We start from the raw sequence: 16334 nt of genomic DNA on the forward strand, positions 1-16334 counted from the left end.
TAACATTCTGTATACATTTTTTACCTTTTTTCCTGATTTTATATATATATATATTATGAAATTTTAATTTCCGCTGTTAAAATATCAAGAAAATAATTGATGGACATAAACAATTATCTTCAAAAAAGCAAAGTGCGATGCTGTACAAGATTCTGTGAAGAGGCAGAGTGAGAAGAGGATAGTGGCGAAATGTAAAGTACTGCATAATCGCGAAGAAAGGTGAGAAAATTCGCGAGGAAGAGGGATCGCAAAATCGGCAGCAAGACGCAGAGAAAGAGAAGGATTGCGAAAGGACAGCCGAAGCGGCGGATTCGTGAACATCAAACGAATTAAATCTCCGCGGCGAGTCGACCGCAGAAACTAATATCTCGGCGAGCTCTCTCGTTTCTTCCGTTCTTCGTCACTTCTACGTAGCCGTTTCAGCCTCCGCTTCTCTTTCCTCGACCACCGCGCCGCCCGCCATCGTATTTCTGGATTCCGCTTCGAAAGAGATTCGTGCCTGCGCTAGAGACAAAGTGGACGATGACAAAATTATCGTCCACTTTTCCCGGTTGAAACACGTTTCTCAAAAAGAAAACCGGGTCTGTAACGTTTCGTTCGAACGATGAGAGCAAAATGGAAAAGAGGATTGAGCAAATGGGAAACGACAAGCACGACACAAGAAGCGAGCTCATAAACCGAGGCAAAACGTTCACCTCTCGCGATGGGACTATTTTTGCGGCAGCTTCACCTTAAACGGCCATCAAATGATAAAGTAGCAACGATATGATGGTAATTATCGAGGTAAACGAGCTGGTACGAGCATAATTAGTTCCAACACTTGTAGCGAGGTGGCGTGTTAGACGCGTACAATTAGACAATTGCTTGGATTGGTTATTGAGAGGAGTGTTCTCGAAGGAAGAGAAGAAAAAGTATAAAGAAGATTGTAGATAAGAAAAACGGGCTCGATCATCGAAGGCATTAAAACGGTGAATCTGTATAGTTTACGGCAATGTAATAACACTTTCGGTAACCGCTAAACAGTTTGCTATCCGCGGTAATTAAGTCGTTTCCGGGCATGGTTTAGAAAAGTGGTTGAACGTGTCTATTTCACTGGAAGGAAAAACAAGCGTCGATTCAACCAAAAAAATCCGAACGAGGTGCAAGTTTGCGCGTAAATCCACCATCTCCTTCCGTACTTGAGAGAAACCGTTACGAAAGTGGGTAATAGGCGTTGTAATAGATATTATCTTGCTTGATAGGTGTCGATATCGTGGCGGCGAAAGTAAGTAGATATTCGAATGAATAACCAGCATCGATGAACACCGAAAGTCATTACCTCGGTAATTTATAATTAAAGGATCGAAATCATGGTGTCTTCCTTGAGATCGTCCCCATATTTCCGGGTTCTTAAGTGGAAACGAGACCTAGTAATTTGAATTTTAAAGGAAGAATCTGAATATCTTATGGAGATTTTGTTTTATCCATCATTATCCACTTAGATGTTTTTCAAGTAAGTTTAATATACGTGAGGATTATATAACTTTATATAAGGGTTATATATTTTTCCAATCGTAAGGATTAAAATAAAAAAAATCATTTTGTTTCCAGATAGTAAATTCTAAAAGTTGAAAGAAAAGAGAGAATATTGAACGATTAATTAATTGATAGATATTAGTTCGAATTAGAAAAGACGAAAACGATAATGAAAGTTTATCTATAGAGGTTAAGTTCATCTTGAAGAAGAGGTTAAGTTGAATACGAGATAAAATGCATCTAAACATGTAACAAATAATTCGAGTCAATGTAAATTTATTTTATTTCAATTTTAAAGAAATTTTCGCAATAGAGCAAAAGTGTAATAAATAAAATTAATCTTAGATATAAAGACTTCCGAATTATATATAGAGATTTAACTTACGAAGTTCGACTGTATCATTATTCTTTTTTACAGACGAATCATGTTGTTTGAGATTCCTTGGTGATTTATCCGGAGATCAATTTTCCGGAGATAAAGGATTAAAGATCATTCTATTAAAATTCCCGATTTCTCACCAATTAATCACCGATTTATTACATCACGTCGATAAATCAACGTTCACAAAAGCGTTCTGTCCGTTTATGACTAGTGATTTTTGGTGAATAAGAGCAATACGAAGATAAGAAGAATTGAAGAATGAAGGCAAAAGATATCGCGATCGAGCGTTTAAACGTGTGCCAAAGAATGACAGAAAGCGTTGCATCCTTGAGATGAACGTGCACGAAGGCAAGATCGATCAACGTTGTAGTTTTTAACCTGGACTGTACACTCGGGTTGCGCAGGTGTGACCGATGGCGGCATTCTTTGATCCTGCAGGGACTCCACGGCTACCTTGTCCACGACTCATCGGCCGCCTCTCTTTTTCGTCACTCGGTTCGATTATTTCCTAATGGCTAACGCCATCGCGAAAACGGCCGTCGCTAATTTCGCCACTGTTTCCCGCCGCGTTCGGCTTCCTCTGCCAAGCTCGAGGAATTGATCGAGATGGGCAAAAAAAAGGATTGCGAGTGTGTCGCTGAAAACGAGCGCACGATCAACTGTTCAAACGACTTTATCGTTTAAGTACAGGTTGTTTCAAAATCGATAATAAGATAGTAGGATATATAAATGATAGTTATATTTAAATTAAGACATTGCTCATTTTTTTAATTTTTGTAACTTCCTTTTAGTTCGATAATAATTCAAAAGATCGGAATTATGACATTGTAGAGAGCAACAGATGTCTTTTTTGTTCTTTCATATAAAGAGTCTCAAATAATATACTATAAAAATAAAAAAATAAGACGTAATTTTAATGCCAAAAGAACTGTATAAATATATGTGTATTTATATATAAATATTTATTAATTTTAAAAATTTCTCATAATTTAGAAAAAATAAAAAATTCAAATTTATCTATAATTAAATTTATTTATATAAATTTATCTTGATTGAGTTATAAGAAATTTTAGTTAAAATGTGCTGCATATAAAGATGAAATTAAATTTTTTTTAAGACAGAATCAAGTAAAAAAAGTAATAAATTGAAATAATAAATATCCGATGTAATTTTTTAATAAGATTAATTATAAAATTGCGTTAAATATTAAGAAACAAGTTTTAACAGTATCAAATAAATAAAACAATGGTAATAATCGCATAAATTCGTAATATCATGTAATTAATATGTAAATTTATTCTAACAATAAGCATAACAAGTTCTAATTTCCTTAAGTTTTTCTTTTTTTTCAAGTTTATCATTAATATATAAAATAAATAAATAAGCAATTAAAATTTATCATGTTAAATTCAAATTTCAAGTTCCAATCATTATTAAAAATGTTATCACTATCTATTCTAAAACTATAGCGTTTCATATTTCTAAAATTTCCTTTATAATTCGAATATGTACTGAAATAATTGTCTTATAAGATTCGATAAAGTATCTATTAAATTCAACTCGTTTCGAGTTATACAACCACTAAAAAGCGACAAAAATTTCAACATCCGGTGGATGAGAAGCTTGGTTGGAATTCCGTCGTCTGAATACCGTAACGAATAGGTAATACGATTTTTATGGAGAGACCCTTACCCACGAAAATGCATCTGATTTGTGGCCATGGAGTGGAGCAATGCCATGGCGGGCCCTGTTCTAGGATCTAGGCATTCAAACACGCCGAGGATATCCGATTCGTTTTGCATTTCTCCTTTAGCTCTCTCGTTCAGAGATTAAGAAATTTCGATATTAGAAAGAACATGGAAAAAAAAGTGAAAAGAAACGACCTTCAAGTTCCTATTTATGGTCTCTCGGACGTTGGACTGATTCATAGATTCTCTGATTCGATTTATAATACGACAATAGAGAATTTGAAATTATTTTAGAACGTAAAAAACAATGATAGATCATTCCGTAACACAGATTGTCAGGATTTCGTAGTTGAAAAATTTGTTATCATTATTACGGTTATTATTCACATTTATTGTTATGAAACAGAAATCATCCTACCAGATAAGAATCGTCGATAAGAAGTTACGCATGCCTCGAATCGATTGGTTCTATCTTATTTCTTCGCTCACATGTTTCCATAATCATGTTTCTTTATCTTGAGCCGCGGGGATGAGAAACGATTTAAATATGGATTTTTATGCAAAATCAAATTTTTATAATTTTTATAAAAAAAAGCTTAAAGAAATGGAATTTAAATACTAAATCAAATACTAATATTAAATATATATATGAAAAATTTGATTAGATTAGATTAGATTAAATACATATATATATATCGAGAGATAAATAGCTTCATGTAAATAGAATTTAATTATATTCAAATTCGAATAGATGTTTGTATATCCAATAAAAACTGCAATAGAAATCAATTTTATTAGCTTGACAAACACGTCAAACCTGTTCAACAAATAATCTCATTTAATCGTGTTCAATTATTTCTGTTGCAGAGCAAGCAAATCACTTGAACTTGTTCAACAACCGGCAGCAACCGAAGAAGAAGCGCAAGAGTCGAACAGCATTTACGAATCAACAGATCTTCGAATTGGAGAAACGATTCCTATACCAGAAGTATTTGAGTCCGGCCGATAGGGACGAGATTGCTGCGCAATTAGGATTGAGCAACGCTCAGGTGATCACGTGGTTCCAGAATAGGCGAGCGAAGCTCAAAAGAGACATGGAGGAGTTGAAAAAGGACGTGCAGACAGTGAATCCTCTGTTAGTCGCTCAACATCACAAGACATTTTTAGAGAACGTTCAAGATCTTGGAATCCTGAAGAAACGACCCTTGCCGAGCATGGACGAGAAATCGTAGGGAACGAGACGCCTCGATGCTCGTCGTTGAGGAAAAATCGTGATTTGTTAAAACTAGAGGCTTACACAGGAAAAAACTGTCTATTGATCTAGAGAGATCGCTTGTCGATCGTAGTAAGCGTTTTCTATAATGCGATCGTAAAATTACGCAAAAGTGAAGTCATACTTGTTTTTTTCTCTACGTGAATCGACTCAACCAAGGTTTTGAGGTTAGGATTTTCGTAGTTCTGTTTTCCGTAGTATACTTGATACGATATTACGAGTATAATATTGGGGAAAATGGGAATTGTGATCGTTGTGACAGCGTGTTTTTTGGAAATATTTGATACATTATAGAAAATTGTGGATAGAGATGGAGGATATGACTAGGCATAGTACAAAGAAAGCGTCTTCTTCGACGATATATCGCGGAGAACGAAAGGAGAAACCGTTTCAATGAAACAACGAAATAGGCGGAATTCGTTCGTAGAAATTACGCATTGATTTCTGTCGGTTTATCCGTGATGTTGATACGTCGAGAAGATGTACAAAGACTGAGAGAGTCTGCAAAAGTCTGACGGATGATAAGCGACGTTGATGAGCCGATTGAAAGTGATCATGGCATGGCGAGGTGAGGATACTAAAAATGAATCTTTTAAATGTTTGTAAATTAAAGACTGCCAAATATATTCACAGCTGGCCCTCGTCGACTTCCGGTCCATCGAATGACATTCTCGATGTTAAAATCAGGATCGGATCACCCCGTGTTCTCAGCCATTTTACACAAATTTTTATCTCGAGGCGATGTCAGACGGAAGATATAAATGAGGCGAAATTCTATGTTGTACACGAAAGAAAGAGAAATACGTGTTCTGACCAAAATGTTAAATGGATTTCATGTTTCCTTTAACGAATACGTAGGATGACTATTCTTCGGACACCTGTATCATATTGTATTTATTTGCGGAAAGACGAGAGAAGGGAATCGCGATGAATAAAAATCTAAAAGTGATCCAGAAGAAGCATCGATGATTTATGTAAGTTATTAAGTAAATATTATAGCATATAAATTATAATAGAGTGCTATCGCGAGGCATTCGTCATTGTACATAAGCTATATATATCTATATATATATATATAGATATATATATATATATATATACATATATACATATATTACATCGTTCATCCCCCTCGATATTACGCATAAACGAGATAGAGTCGTCGTGTATGATTGAAATGAACGGAAAGAGACACAAAAGAAGAAAAATAAATACTTAAGTAAATAAATAAATGAAAAGAGACATATAAGTGATACATAGATGGGACACTGCAATATACCTGGTCATCATTTTAATTAGTGAGCTTTATGATCGCGTAAGATGTAAATCCGTATCGCGCTTGATGATTTGCGAGGTGATAGACGCGTGAAATGAGAGCCGAGAGTGCGTGTGTATGAACAGAATCTTAGTAGCGTGTATAGCGAGTCGAAATAAATGGAGACATTTAAAATAAACACGAAGAATAATTGTATCCTGTTCCTGATCCCATAAACCGAATCATTTCCTTTCTCAATAGTACAAAATGAGGGGTAAGTCAAATTAGTTATACGTCAAATAAAATTACTATAGTAAATAAATGAGTAAACAGTTCATTTTAACGAACAGTTTTAGTGATGATTTTTCTTTAATAATTTGAAAGTAATAATTTAATTCTTTTTTATATTGAGATACGTAAGGAGTCAATTATTGGCTATTTTTTTCCTGAACAAATTGTTAAAAAAAAATGAAAGAAATAATTAATCAAAATATACAAACAAAATCTTTATCCGATTTATTACGCATTTATCCAATGCTATAAACTTTTTAATTCCTGATAATAATGTTTTGACATATAAGAACAATAAATTGTTTATTTATTTTTAATTATTCATAATATAGAAATTAAATTTCTTTAACTTTTTATATCGTAATAATGCAATGAAATTTTTTATAATATTTTGCGGAAATATTTTCTATATTTAAAAAAAAGCTATAAATTTTATCTTATAGATATTGCAGTAATTTAATAGTAATTTCATATTTCCTTTCTAATTTTTAAAAAAGTAATTGACTGTCCGGTAACGGGAGAGAGGCACAGTAATCGTTTATCCCATATAATATACTATTAAATCGATGATTTATTTCAATTCATTTATTGCCATACGCAAAAAAGAAATTGCATGGAGAAAGTGAAAAGATACAAAAGATGTTCGAATTGTCTAATGGCACAAACATAGAATAAGACAGTAGTAAAAAGAAGAGTTATTCCTCGATCCGAAAGGGCCGCCAGAGAAATAATTGTCCGGAAATAGCGCGATACACGCGGCCTTTCTGGGAATCTTTTTGAAGCCGTTTGTAAGGTTTACCCGAAGCCGTAATTTATTAAGATGAAGTCATTTCGCGAGTCGAATTCGTTCGCGTGAAGTCTGGCACTCATCATAACCGAACCGAACTCCGTTTACACATAGAAGATTCGGAAAATTGCAAAGCAAGACATTCAATAAAGTATAATTTCGACCTCAAAAGCAATATTGCGATTTTGCAACGTAAAATCTTTCCGCGAGAGATTTATCTCTTCGATTCGTACCTTTCCAAGTTATTTTTCATCCGTTGTGTTAGGTTAGGTTAAAGTCGAAAGAGATTCATTTTTGCAGGTTATTTGTTGGCCAAAAACTAACTGCTTTTTTTTTTTGAGTAAATAAAAAACTTCGTGATTCTCATCGTGATTCGAAAGAATCGTTCTTATCTTTTTCGGCAAAAAAACGATTTGATTTCTTATTGATAAATTTCACTATTCAAAATATTTTGTAAAAATATCATATTTAATATCAAAATTTTTAGATGGAAATTTAGTAAAACCAAATTTATCGTAGTTTTTGATATCCACATATCGGAAGTAATTTAACAAATAATATAGTAAATGACGAAAATATTCCTTTCGATTTTGAAATCGATGTCAAACGAATAATTGAGATTGAGAATTATATTGACATAAATCACATGAAAATTATTTTGAGAATTTTAAAAATAATTATTTAAGAAAAAAAAATTGCTTTCAGTATTGCGTTGGCTTTAATTAATATCCAACTAATATATATATTTAAATAACTTTAAGTTAAAGTACACGTTAAGTTAAAGTAATGTGAAATTATAGCACCATTATAGTTCCATTTTCTATCGACTTTTATATTATTATGATTCTCAATCCTGCAATTATTGTTAACGAAATCGTGCTCTTTCTTTTTCTAAAACAAGCTTGGAAGCAGTTAGATTATATAATGAATATGCAATTTAAAACGAAGTTAATTATATTTCAAAATATGTATCCATTTATTAAAATAGCTTTTTGGCCAACTAATACATTTTTCTACGGTTAAACTCGAAATAGTTTCCTTGTAAAAAATTCAGAAACTATTAATAAAATATGAATAGATCGTGAAAATTGTCATGTTATCGAGCACGAAATGCAACGTCGTCGACAACCGTGAACGAACGATCGGGTTTTTAATACGCGATGCTGTTTTAATGGCGTTTCGCACGTCGCGTTGTTCGCCACGGGCTCATAAATAGAAAAGCTAATCAGACATTGGCAACGGCTCTTTATTCCCGTCTCTGTTGCACTTTCCACTTGGTGTGCCTCTCTGTCTGCCCAAACAAGAGAGATATACGAGAAGATACCCAGAGCGCGTATTACCGACCTACTTCCTGTTAGCGGAATATCTGATGTTAAACGGAACCATTTTATATCGAGTCTCGTTAATGAGCCCGTCATTAGCCTGTCGTCATTATCTCGATATAAAACACGCGTCGTTACGCCGCTGTTGATCGATTAATCGAGACTGAATCTAGGATGTCTATTAGAGGTGTGATTACTCGCGATGAGCATATATACGCTGATTACACGTTTCGCTTGGCTTGCCTCGTGTGCAACGTCAATATACTTCGAGACGTTCTCCTCACGAGATAAACTTTCTCGATGACGGTTACGTAAAACGCTGGCAAAACTGGGAAGCAGAAAGAAATTGAAAAAAAAATGGAAGGTAAGAAAGAAAGAAAATGGGGAAATAAATCCTGTCTAATAAATATATACGGTTAATTAGAAAAGAAGATTTTTCATTGATTTTAATGATATCGAAACACAATGATTAATAATAATAATAATAATCGGATAGTGAAACAGAATAATTTTTTTGAAAAAATTAGATCGAATAATTTGAATTTTTTAGGATTAATTTACTAAGTATTGTATAAAAAAATTGTTATTAGTCAGAATGAAAAAAATAAAGATTAAGATTTTTAACTTATTTATCTAACTCTAGAAAGAAATTTTAAATATGCCTTTCATAGATTTAAATATATTGTATACATGCACAAAATTTCATCAAAATCAGTTGCGATGAATTGCAATATCAAAAGGACGATCAAATTCAAATTTTTCAGTTTTTTATTGTAATAAATCTTTCTGTAAAAAGTTTTCACATCTTTCAATACTTATGCGTCAATATCTCGAAGATCACAATTCATGAGAAAGTAGTTTTTTAACCGGTTATTTGATATGTTTATATTAACAAAAGATAAATGGTGGTCGCATGCTTACGCTTTTACATATATATATTTAAACAAAATTCTATATAATATATTTAGCAATCGTTTTTGCAAATATATTTGTGTTCTACAACATATCCAAAAATTATTAAGCTTCTTTTTCATAAAATTATCACCGTATTTAGTTATTTTATATTTGAATTATTTAAAACTATTTTTAAAAACTTACAAAATTTAAACTTTTTATGGATTCCTGTTGAGTATCGTATTGTTAAAGGTTATCAGATACTTAATACATAGATTAAAAATATATACATAAAATTTTCTCCATGTTAATTCGTTGAGCATCGCATAATAACGTTGTTGAAAATCATAAATAGAATAATTCATGTATTGTTGTATTATAAGCATAAAAAATATATTATTTAAATAATCTCTTACACAATTTTAAAAAAAATTTTCTTGATTTAAAGAAAAATATAATTTATATCATAAATAAGTATTACACTTTTCTTTTTCTCAAATTTTTTAAAATTATATAATTCATAATTTACAAGAAATCATTCTAAAAAAAATATCAAAATATCAAACTGTTATAATGAATTAACAAGGTTATGTTTAAAATTATCAAATATCCGATGATTATGGATTAGATTGATATACGTACAATGTTGAATGTATCATGGCTACATACATGTACCCATGGTTCAACGAAAGATCAACGACCATGCCTGTTCGCAATGTATTGGATTGGGATAATACGCATTCGCATCGAGAATTCGATTTAAAAGGAATCGCGCGCTGGTTCGAATGGAAGGTTGGTTCGTAGCCGTCGCTGCTATCGACGAGTCCATGTATGAAGCAGTAAGCAAGGTAGCCCACACCGCCCTGTAATTCAGACGCCGCAACATCCAAATAAAGAATTCATAATGGCGATGATGACCACCGCCAATTTTCTCGATATAGCCGATACACCAATAACTCAACCGATATCCAACCGGTACATCAGCGTAATTTTGCTTATTGTCCTCGGGCCCGGCCGAAACAAGAATGACATCGGTGAGAAATAAAACGATTTTCGAGATGAGATGTCGATCGGCGTTATCGGGTGAGATACATTTTCCTCATCAAGACTAGATGATAAGAAGAACAAACAATTCGGACAATTAATTAATCGCGTCACGCGACCACTCCCCCTCCCCCTCTTTGTTTGTCTCGTTATAAAATTATGAGTAACAAAGGCTCACATGCGATACCCGGGATCTTCAAACACTTCTCTTCCTTTTTTTCTCCTCGTCCTTCGTTTATCTGATTTATTCACGCTGCTAGCCATGAGAATCATGTAAATTGGTCTTTGAAAAAAACTTTTGTTCTTCACGATCTTTTTTCTCGAACAATCCTTGCTTTCACAATGGAACGACAAAGTTTAAGCTTTGAATTTCTTCCCTCGAGAAAATCAAATATAAATATTTCCAATCATCGTATCAATATGATATTATTAATCTTACAGGTTGCCACGATCGAAACAAGAAATCGGCAGAAAGCGATCGCTGTTTTGCATAATCCTCGCAGCAAAGGGAATTCCTCCTGGGCACGGCCTGGGCAGAAGATCATTTCTCCGGCATTGACACGCCCACGTAATTCGGACTCATTTACTCGTTGACTCGCTTAACCCGCAGCCAGTCATGCGTCAATCAGCCGCGGCCCAGCGCCCGTGCAGATCCATAATTTCGACGCGATCCGCTTCAGCACGCGAGGAACGAGTTTCCCTTGGTCCACAATGTAATTAGACAGCGTGGATCTAGGCTGGACCCATCAACAGGCCTCGTTAATACGATATCCGCCGGATGGTCGCTCGTTGCCCACCGAAATCTTCCTTCCTTTCTCTTCCTTTTTTTTCTATTTTTCTACTTTTTTTTTTATTTTTATTTCTTTACTTTTTTTTTTAATTCTTTTTCCCCTCTCCTCTTCTCCCTCTTTCTTTCCGCTCCCATCGTTCGTTGTCGTTTTCTCGACCCTTCTTCCTTTCCTCCATCCGTTTTTTAGATTCCTCGTAGACCGACTGCTCTTTGCTCGTGAAGGAAGAACCTCTCTACCTGCCGGGGTCTTTGATCTTCCTCCTCACCAACGAGTTTCATTTACACGGGAGGAGGACTTCTTTTCAAAGCGAAACTAGCCACGTTAACGAGAACTCGCGAACTACGATTCGGTTGTTCTTTTTTTCAATCTACACGATGGATGAGGTTAAAATCTTACCTCCTTAACACTTTCGTATACCGGATGATATTTTATGATACGAAATAGCTACTGAATATAGAAAATTATTGTCATTTATCAAAAGGATAAATAAAGATCGGAGGTTATTCAGGATTGTGAGCGCGGGTGATAACGAGATTGAATGTTGTTTTTTCAGAAAAATGCATATAATTCTATTATGTACGGACAATAATTCGAACATAAATATTTGTCCAAATTTTTTACAAGTCTATTCGTACATATTAAGCTCTAACAAGAAATATTATTCAATTAATAAGAAAGTTGCACAGGTTTTTTTTAGAAATATAAATTAAAAATGTTCTCTAAAATTAATATAATGAAAATCATCCCTAATCATCCCTAATAATTCATTATTATTAATTTGTTATAATTTATTTTTATAAATTAAATACATTATTTTGACAGGGCAATTTTATTGAAATGTAAAAAGATATTCAAATAATATTCCGAATGATTAATTCTCAACTTTAACATTCAAAAAATATATTTTTTTCCAGTTCTTTCATAAGTCTTTTATGAACAGTCACACGACAGACATCAATTGGTACAATAATCAGTAAGACAGAAGCAACATTTAATGTCATCGATTAACGTTACTAATTAAACTGGACAAAAAAACCAAAATTAAATTAAAAATCATTGCTATATCTGATAACCAGATAATTGAAAATCATCTAATAGCTAATACTCGTCCATTTAATAGCAAAGTATTTAATCAAGACAAACATATTTATATTATTACACGTATTTTATTATCTATTTAACGACAATAATAGTACTGATACACCTTTTTGTCGCTTTGATAATAATTTGAATGTTTTGCCGATCATGCAACGATTGCACGCTCTTTGTATTTGCCGCATTGACAACTAGATTTTAATCGATGATGTTACATTGGCGATAGATTTATTGAATATTATATCACGTTAATTCACAAATATTCACTTTCCTACGATGTAAATGCGAAATATATATAATATAAAAATAAAGAAAGAATTTGAATTAAAATTACAAATTTCGACAAAACGGGTAATAATTAGAAATATGATCTCATGTATTGTTATGTACATACATGTGAAAAATTGTTATATTGATGCTATACTATTAAACGATAATCTTAACGCTAAATTTTCTCTTCTGCAGAATATCGCGCAATATCGCGGAACAAGATGAAAAAATGCGAAGAGAACTGGAGGACCCTCGACACGGACACGAAGTTGGTTATAGATGTAAGTAACACGAATGGTTCGTGTTTGGCGCGAATGGGACAGCTGATGAGCCGGTGTCCCCGAAGGCGATTGGCCGAGACCAATCAGCGTTCGTCCGTTCGTCCGTCCGTCCTCGCCCTAATGACACCTGCAGGCTAAAAAGCCATGATATTCAACAGTCCGCTAACGAACTCTCGGTACTGCGTGTGATCCACGTGAAAAGTAACGCGAGATCTGTAAGATTCGGTTGAAACATAACAGTCAATTGCGAGCAACACCTCGCAAAGTTTTTTTCAAAGGAAATCACATAATTGGTCGACAACAGAGAAGATAGGTAATACAAGATGTATTCTTGGAAAGTCCTTTGAGAGGAAGCCTGAGAAATCGACAATCGTTGCGTGAAGTATCATGATCTGAATGTTCGAAGAATCGTGGAAATATATTTCGAAGAATTGTTTGAAACAATGATATATAAATTGCAGATATTTTAGGGAAGATTTGAATATAAAAATGTATATGAAAATGTATATGAAAAAAATATAAAATATCCAAAATGTAATATTATATTTGAAGAGTAAGCAAATTTCTATTTTTAAGCTCTATTATATTCATAAAAATTTGATAAATAAAGATAAGGGAAAACGGAGATTAAAATAATAATTCGATTTTGAAATATGATTCAATAAATTTATTAAGTATATTTATATAAATAAAAATTATATATATACTTGTATTTATTTAATTTATTTATTTAACATTACTCAGGAATTTTAATTAAAACAATTTTTTTCAATTAAAAATAAACAGAAATATGGTTAATGTATCTCTGCAGTACAATATAATACAAAACAATAGAGTACAGTAATAGGATATACTATTAAAAAGATTTGAAAATCAAAAAATTTCAGAGCTTCTGTGAAATAGAGCTATTTTATTTTCAAGATCATCAGATTCAAAACCGTGATAAATATCCAAGTTGATAATAAAAAATTAAAAAAAATTAGAAAAAAATGCATATATTTAAATATAGAGAATGTTTATATGACAATTTTTAACGAAATTAATGGAAAGTTATTTTAAAATTATTTTAAAATAAAGTTACTTTAGCATAAAATAGATACATATTCATTGTATATCTATATCTATTGTTAAAACATACATATATATTCCAAATATCATTTCTTATGATATATCCAAATTTTATATTAATTTTATTGTATTATATTTATTATATTATCCATTTCGAATTATTTTTCATTCCATGTTACTTTTATTCCCAAGGTAAATCGATTATTGATATAGAGATCAATTTGCTCGAGGGAAAAAACCAAGTATCTAAAATACCTTCATAGTTACATGGAAAATAAGAAAACATTGAAAATGTGAAATCGAAACAGACATGAATGATAATATGGTATCGGTTGTATATCGTTAATGGAGTGAATGATTTAACAGGTCGACTAGTTTCGCTGGGTCAACCATATTCATACAATCGATTAATCATCGTTTGACAGTTAAATGAACGGTTCGCAAGGATTAGTGTCGATATTCGGTATTCGGTTCTAGTCGACAGTGCCTTCGAGATTGGCGATCGCAGCGCCACGTTATGGTGTCGAAACGGCCACGTTTGTTTTCTAACCTGTGAGTCGCCGCCGGTTAGCCGTGTACCGTGCAATTTTCAGTGTATCATTAATATTGGAATTCGTAGTGGCTGCTTGCAAATTAAACTATTTAGTGCATGCATTGAACACCGTTAGAGTCAGCTTCGATACTCTGTGAATGCTAACTAGATCTGTCCAACGGTTTCTCGTTTGTTACATTCACCGGTTAACCATGCGATTCCGTGCGTATCGATATTAGAAAATGTGTATCAATACTCGAAATCGTCGACAGTTCATGCCACAAGATAATGACAGAGAAAACCGGTAGCCATAATAAATGACAAAGTTAGTTGACGGAACTCTGACGTCGATTTCATTCGCTTGACAGCTTGTAAACGTCAAAATCAGACCTGTCAATCAACCGTTTTGATTACCCGTTCGATCATTCCAGGTAACCAGTCTGTCCGAACGAGTTTTCAATGACCGTTAATTACGCCAACGTAGGATAAATGAGATATATACTGAACGTAACATAAAATATAGCTTGATTCGACAACCTATTTTCCATTGTCCTCAAAATGAAGTGTACGATAACGCGGTAAGTACGCTACTTGCAGAAAAACAGACGAGGCGAATCAACGGCTACTTTTCCTATACTTTCTATCGAGGAGAGAGGCATTGATTCCATGAATTTTATTTCATTTACTTAATCTCATAATAATATAGTAATATTTTTCAGTTTAATTTTCCAAATTGTTCCAATTTAATTTTGTTTGTGTAATATAAAAATTTATTTATTTCTAATAAAATTCAATTGCAAAAAAAATATAAATTCAAGAAATCAACATGACAATAAATAATTTATTAATTTATTAATTTAAACAAAAATTTATATTTTGAAAAATATTTATTATTTTTCATGTACATTATCACTTTACATATCACCTCGTTTCATCTAATTTATATAAATTGTTTATAACCTAATACTAAGTCAAATACTAAATCAATATTTTTTTGTTTATGTAGCTTGATTCGAGAATCTATTTTCCATTGTCTTCAAAATGAAGTGTACGATAATGCGGTAAGTATGCTATTTATAGAAAACATTTTTAGCTTCTAACATGTTTTTCCTCCAAAGATCTCACGAATATTAATATTTTGTCTGTTGCAATATTTTTAATTGAATTATATGAATAATAATGAAAGCAATATTTACTTATATAGACAATATTTAATAATAAGATTCGTTATTGTGTATTAAGAAATGGATATGAATCGAAGTTATCAAAAAGTTAATTTATATGTTATAATTTGATTTTTCAGACATTGTTAGAATGATTCTCTGTGTTAAAACAAGAAATTGTCTTTAATGTTTTATGTTACATCGTTTTATCATTCAGATATTTATATATAACTAAAAAATTTAAAATTAAATAAATCGAAATGAAAAGTACGTAACATGCAAAATCTATTCGTTTAATATCAATATCATATTTTTGGATATCAAATATAATGAAATCAATCAACAATTTAACTATAATTTGATATATATGTATCAGAAATGAAAAAATGACGAATCTAACTCAATTCAGTTTAACAGATTTATACATGCATTAACAAACATGCTATTAAAATATAATATGCTAGCGAGATTATCTGGCAATAATATCAATTTTTTAAAAAACAATATACTTTTCAGAATTATTATTAAATTAATTATTATTATTTCTTGAATTTATATCTTTCTTTTTTTGCAATATATGATATTAATGATTTAAATCAATATATTATAACAAATTTTATAGAAATAGATATAAATAATATAAATAATATATAAAATGATTAATGAAATTTATCACTAATAAT

At 32.1% G+C, this 16334-nt stretch overlaps 1 protein-coding gene and 2 long non-coding RNA genes across 6 annotated transcripts in view; all 3 read left to right on the top strand.

Annotated features, from left to right (window-relative positions):
• LOC108003639 (lateral signaling target protein 2 homolog) overlaps nucleotides 1–6312 on the top strand; it is a 67261-nt gene extending 60949 nt beyond the window's left edge. Inside the window, exons 2-3 of one of the 2 annotated variants that reach the window (XR_001767084.3) lie at nucleotides 4453–5426; nucleotides 5492–6312. Coding sequence is in view for 1 of the 2 variants with exons in the window: in XM_017066049.3 (XP_016921538.1) it covers nucleotides 4453–4817 (365 nt within the window). In the remaining variant the exon portion in view is untranslated. Of the gene's footprint in view, nucleotides 1–4452 lie in introns of both variants that reach the window. The other variant, XM_017066049.3, reaches the window with a different exon arrangement.
• Nucleotides 745–2913, top strand: LOC108003640 (uncharacterized). Of its 3 annotated transcripts, none has more exons than XR_001767086.3 (4): nucleotides 745–1264; nucleotides 1340–1492; nucleotides 1591–1837; nucleotides 1934–2913. It is a non-coding gene; the product is annotated as an uncharacterized LOC108003640 (long non-coding RNA). The 3 variants fall into 3 exon arrangements; XR_001767085.3 differs by having other exon boundaries at nucleotides 842–1264; nucleotides 1591–1785; XR_001767087.3 differs by having other exon boundaries at nucleotides 850–1264; nucleotides 1591–1727.
• Nucleotides 6313–14492: 8180 nt separating the features above from the next.
• Nucleotides 14493–15633, top strand: LOC133666434 (uncharacterized). The gene is made up of 3 exons (XR_009830598.1): nucleotides 14493–14813; nucleotides 14920–15066; nucleotides 15495–15633. It is a non-coding gene; the product is annotated as an uncharacterized LOC133666434 (long non-coding RNA).
• The last annotated feature ends 701 nt before the right edge of the window (nucleotides 15634–16334 follow it).

The sequence above is a fragment of the Apis cerana genome, linkage group LG1 (assembly GCF_029169275.1).
Source record: "Apis cerana isolate GH-2021 linkage group LG1, AcerK_1.0, whole genome shotgun sequence".
Classification (NCBI taxonomy): Eukaryota; Metazoa; Arthropoda; class Insecta; order Hymenoptera; family Apidae; genus Apis; species Apis cerana.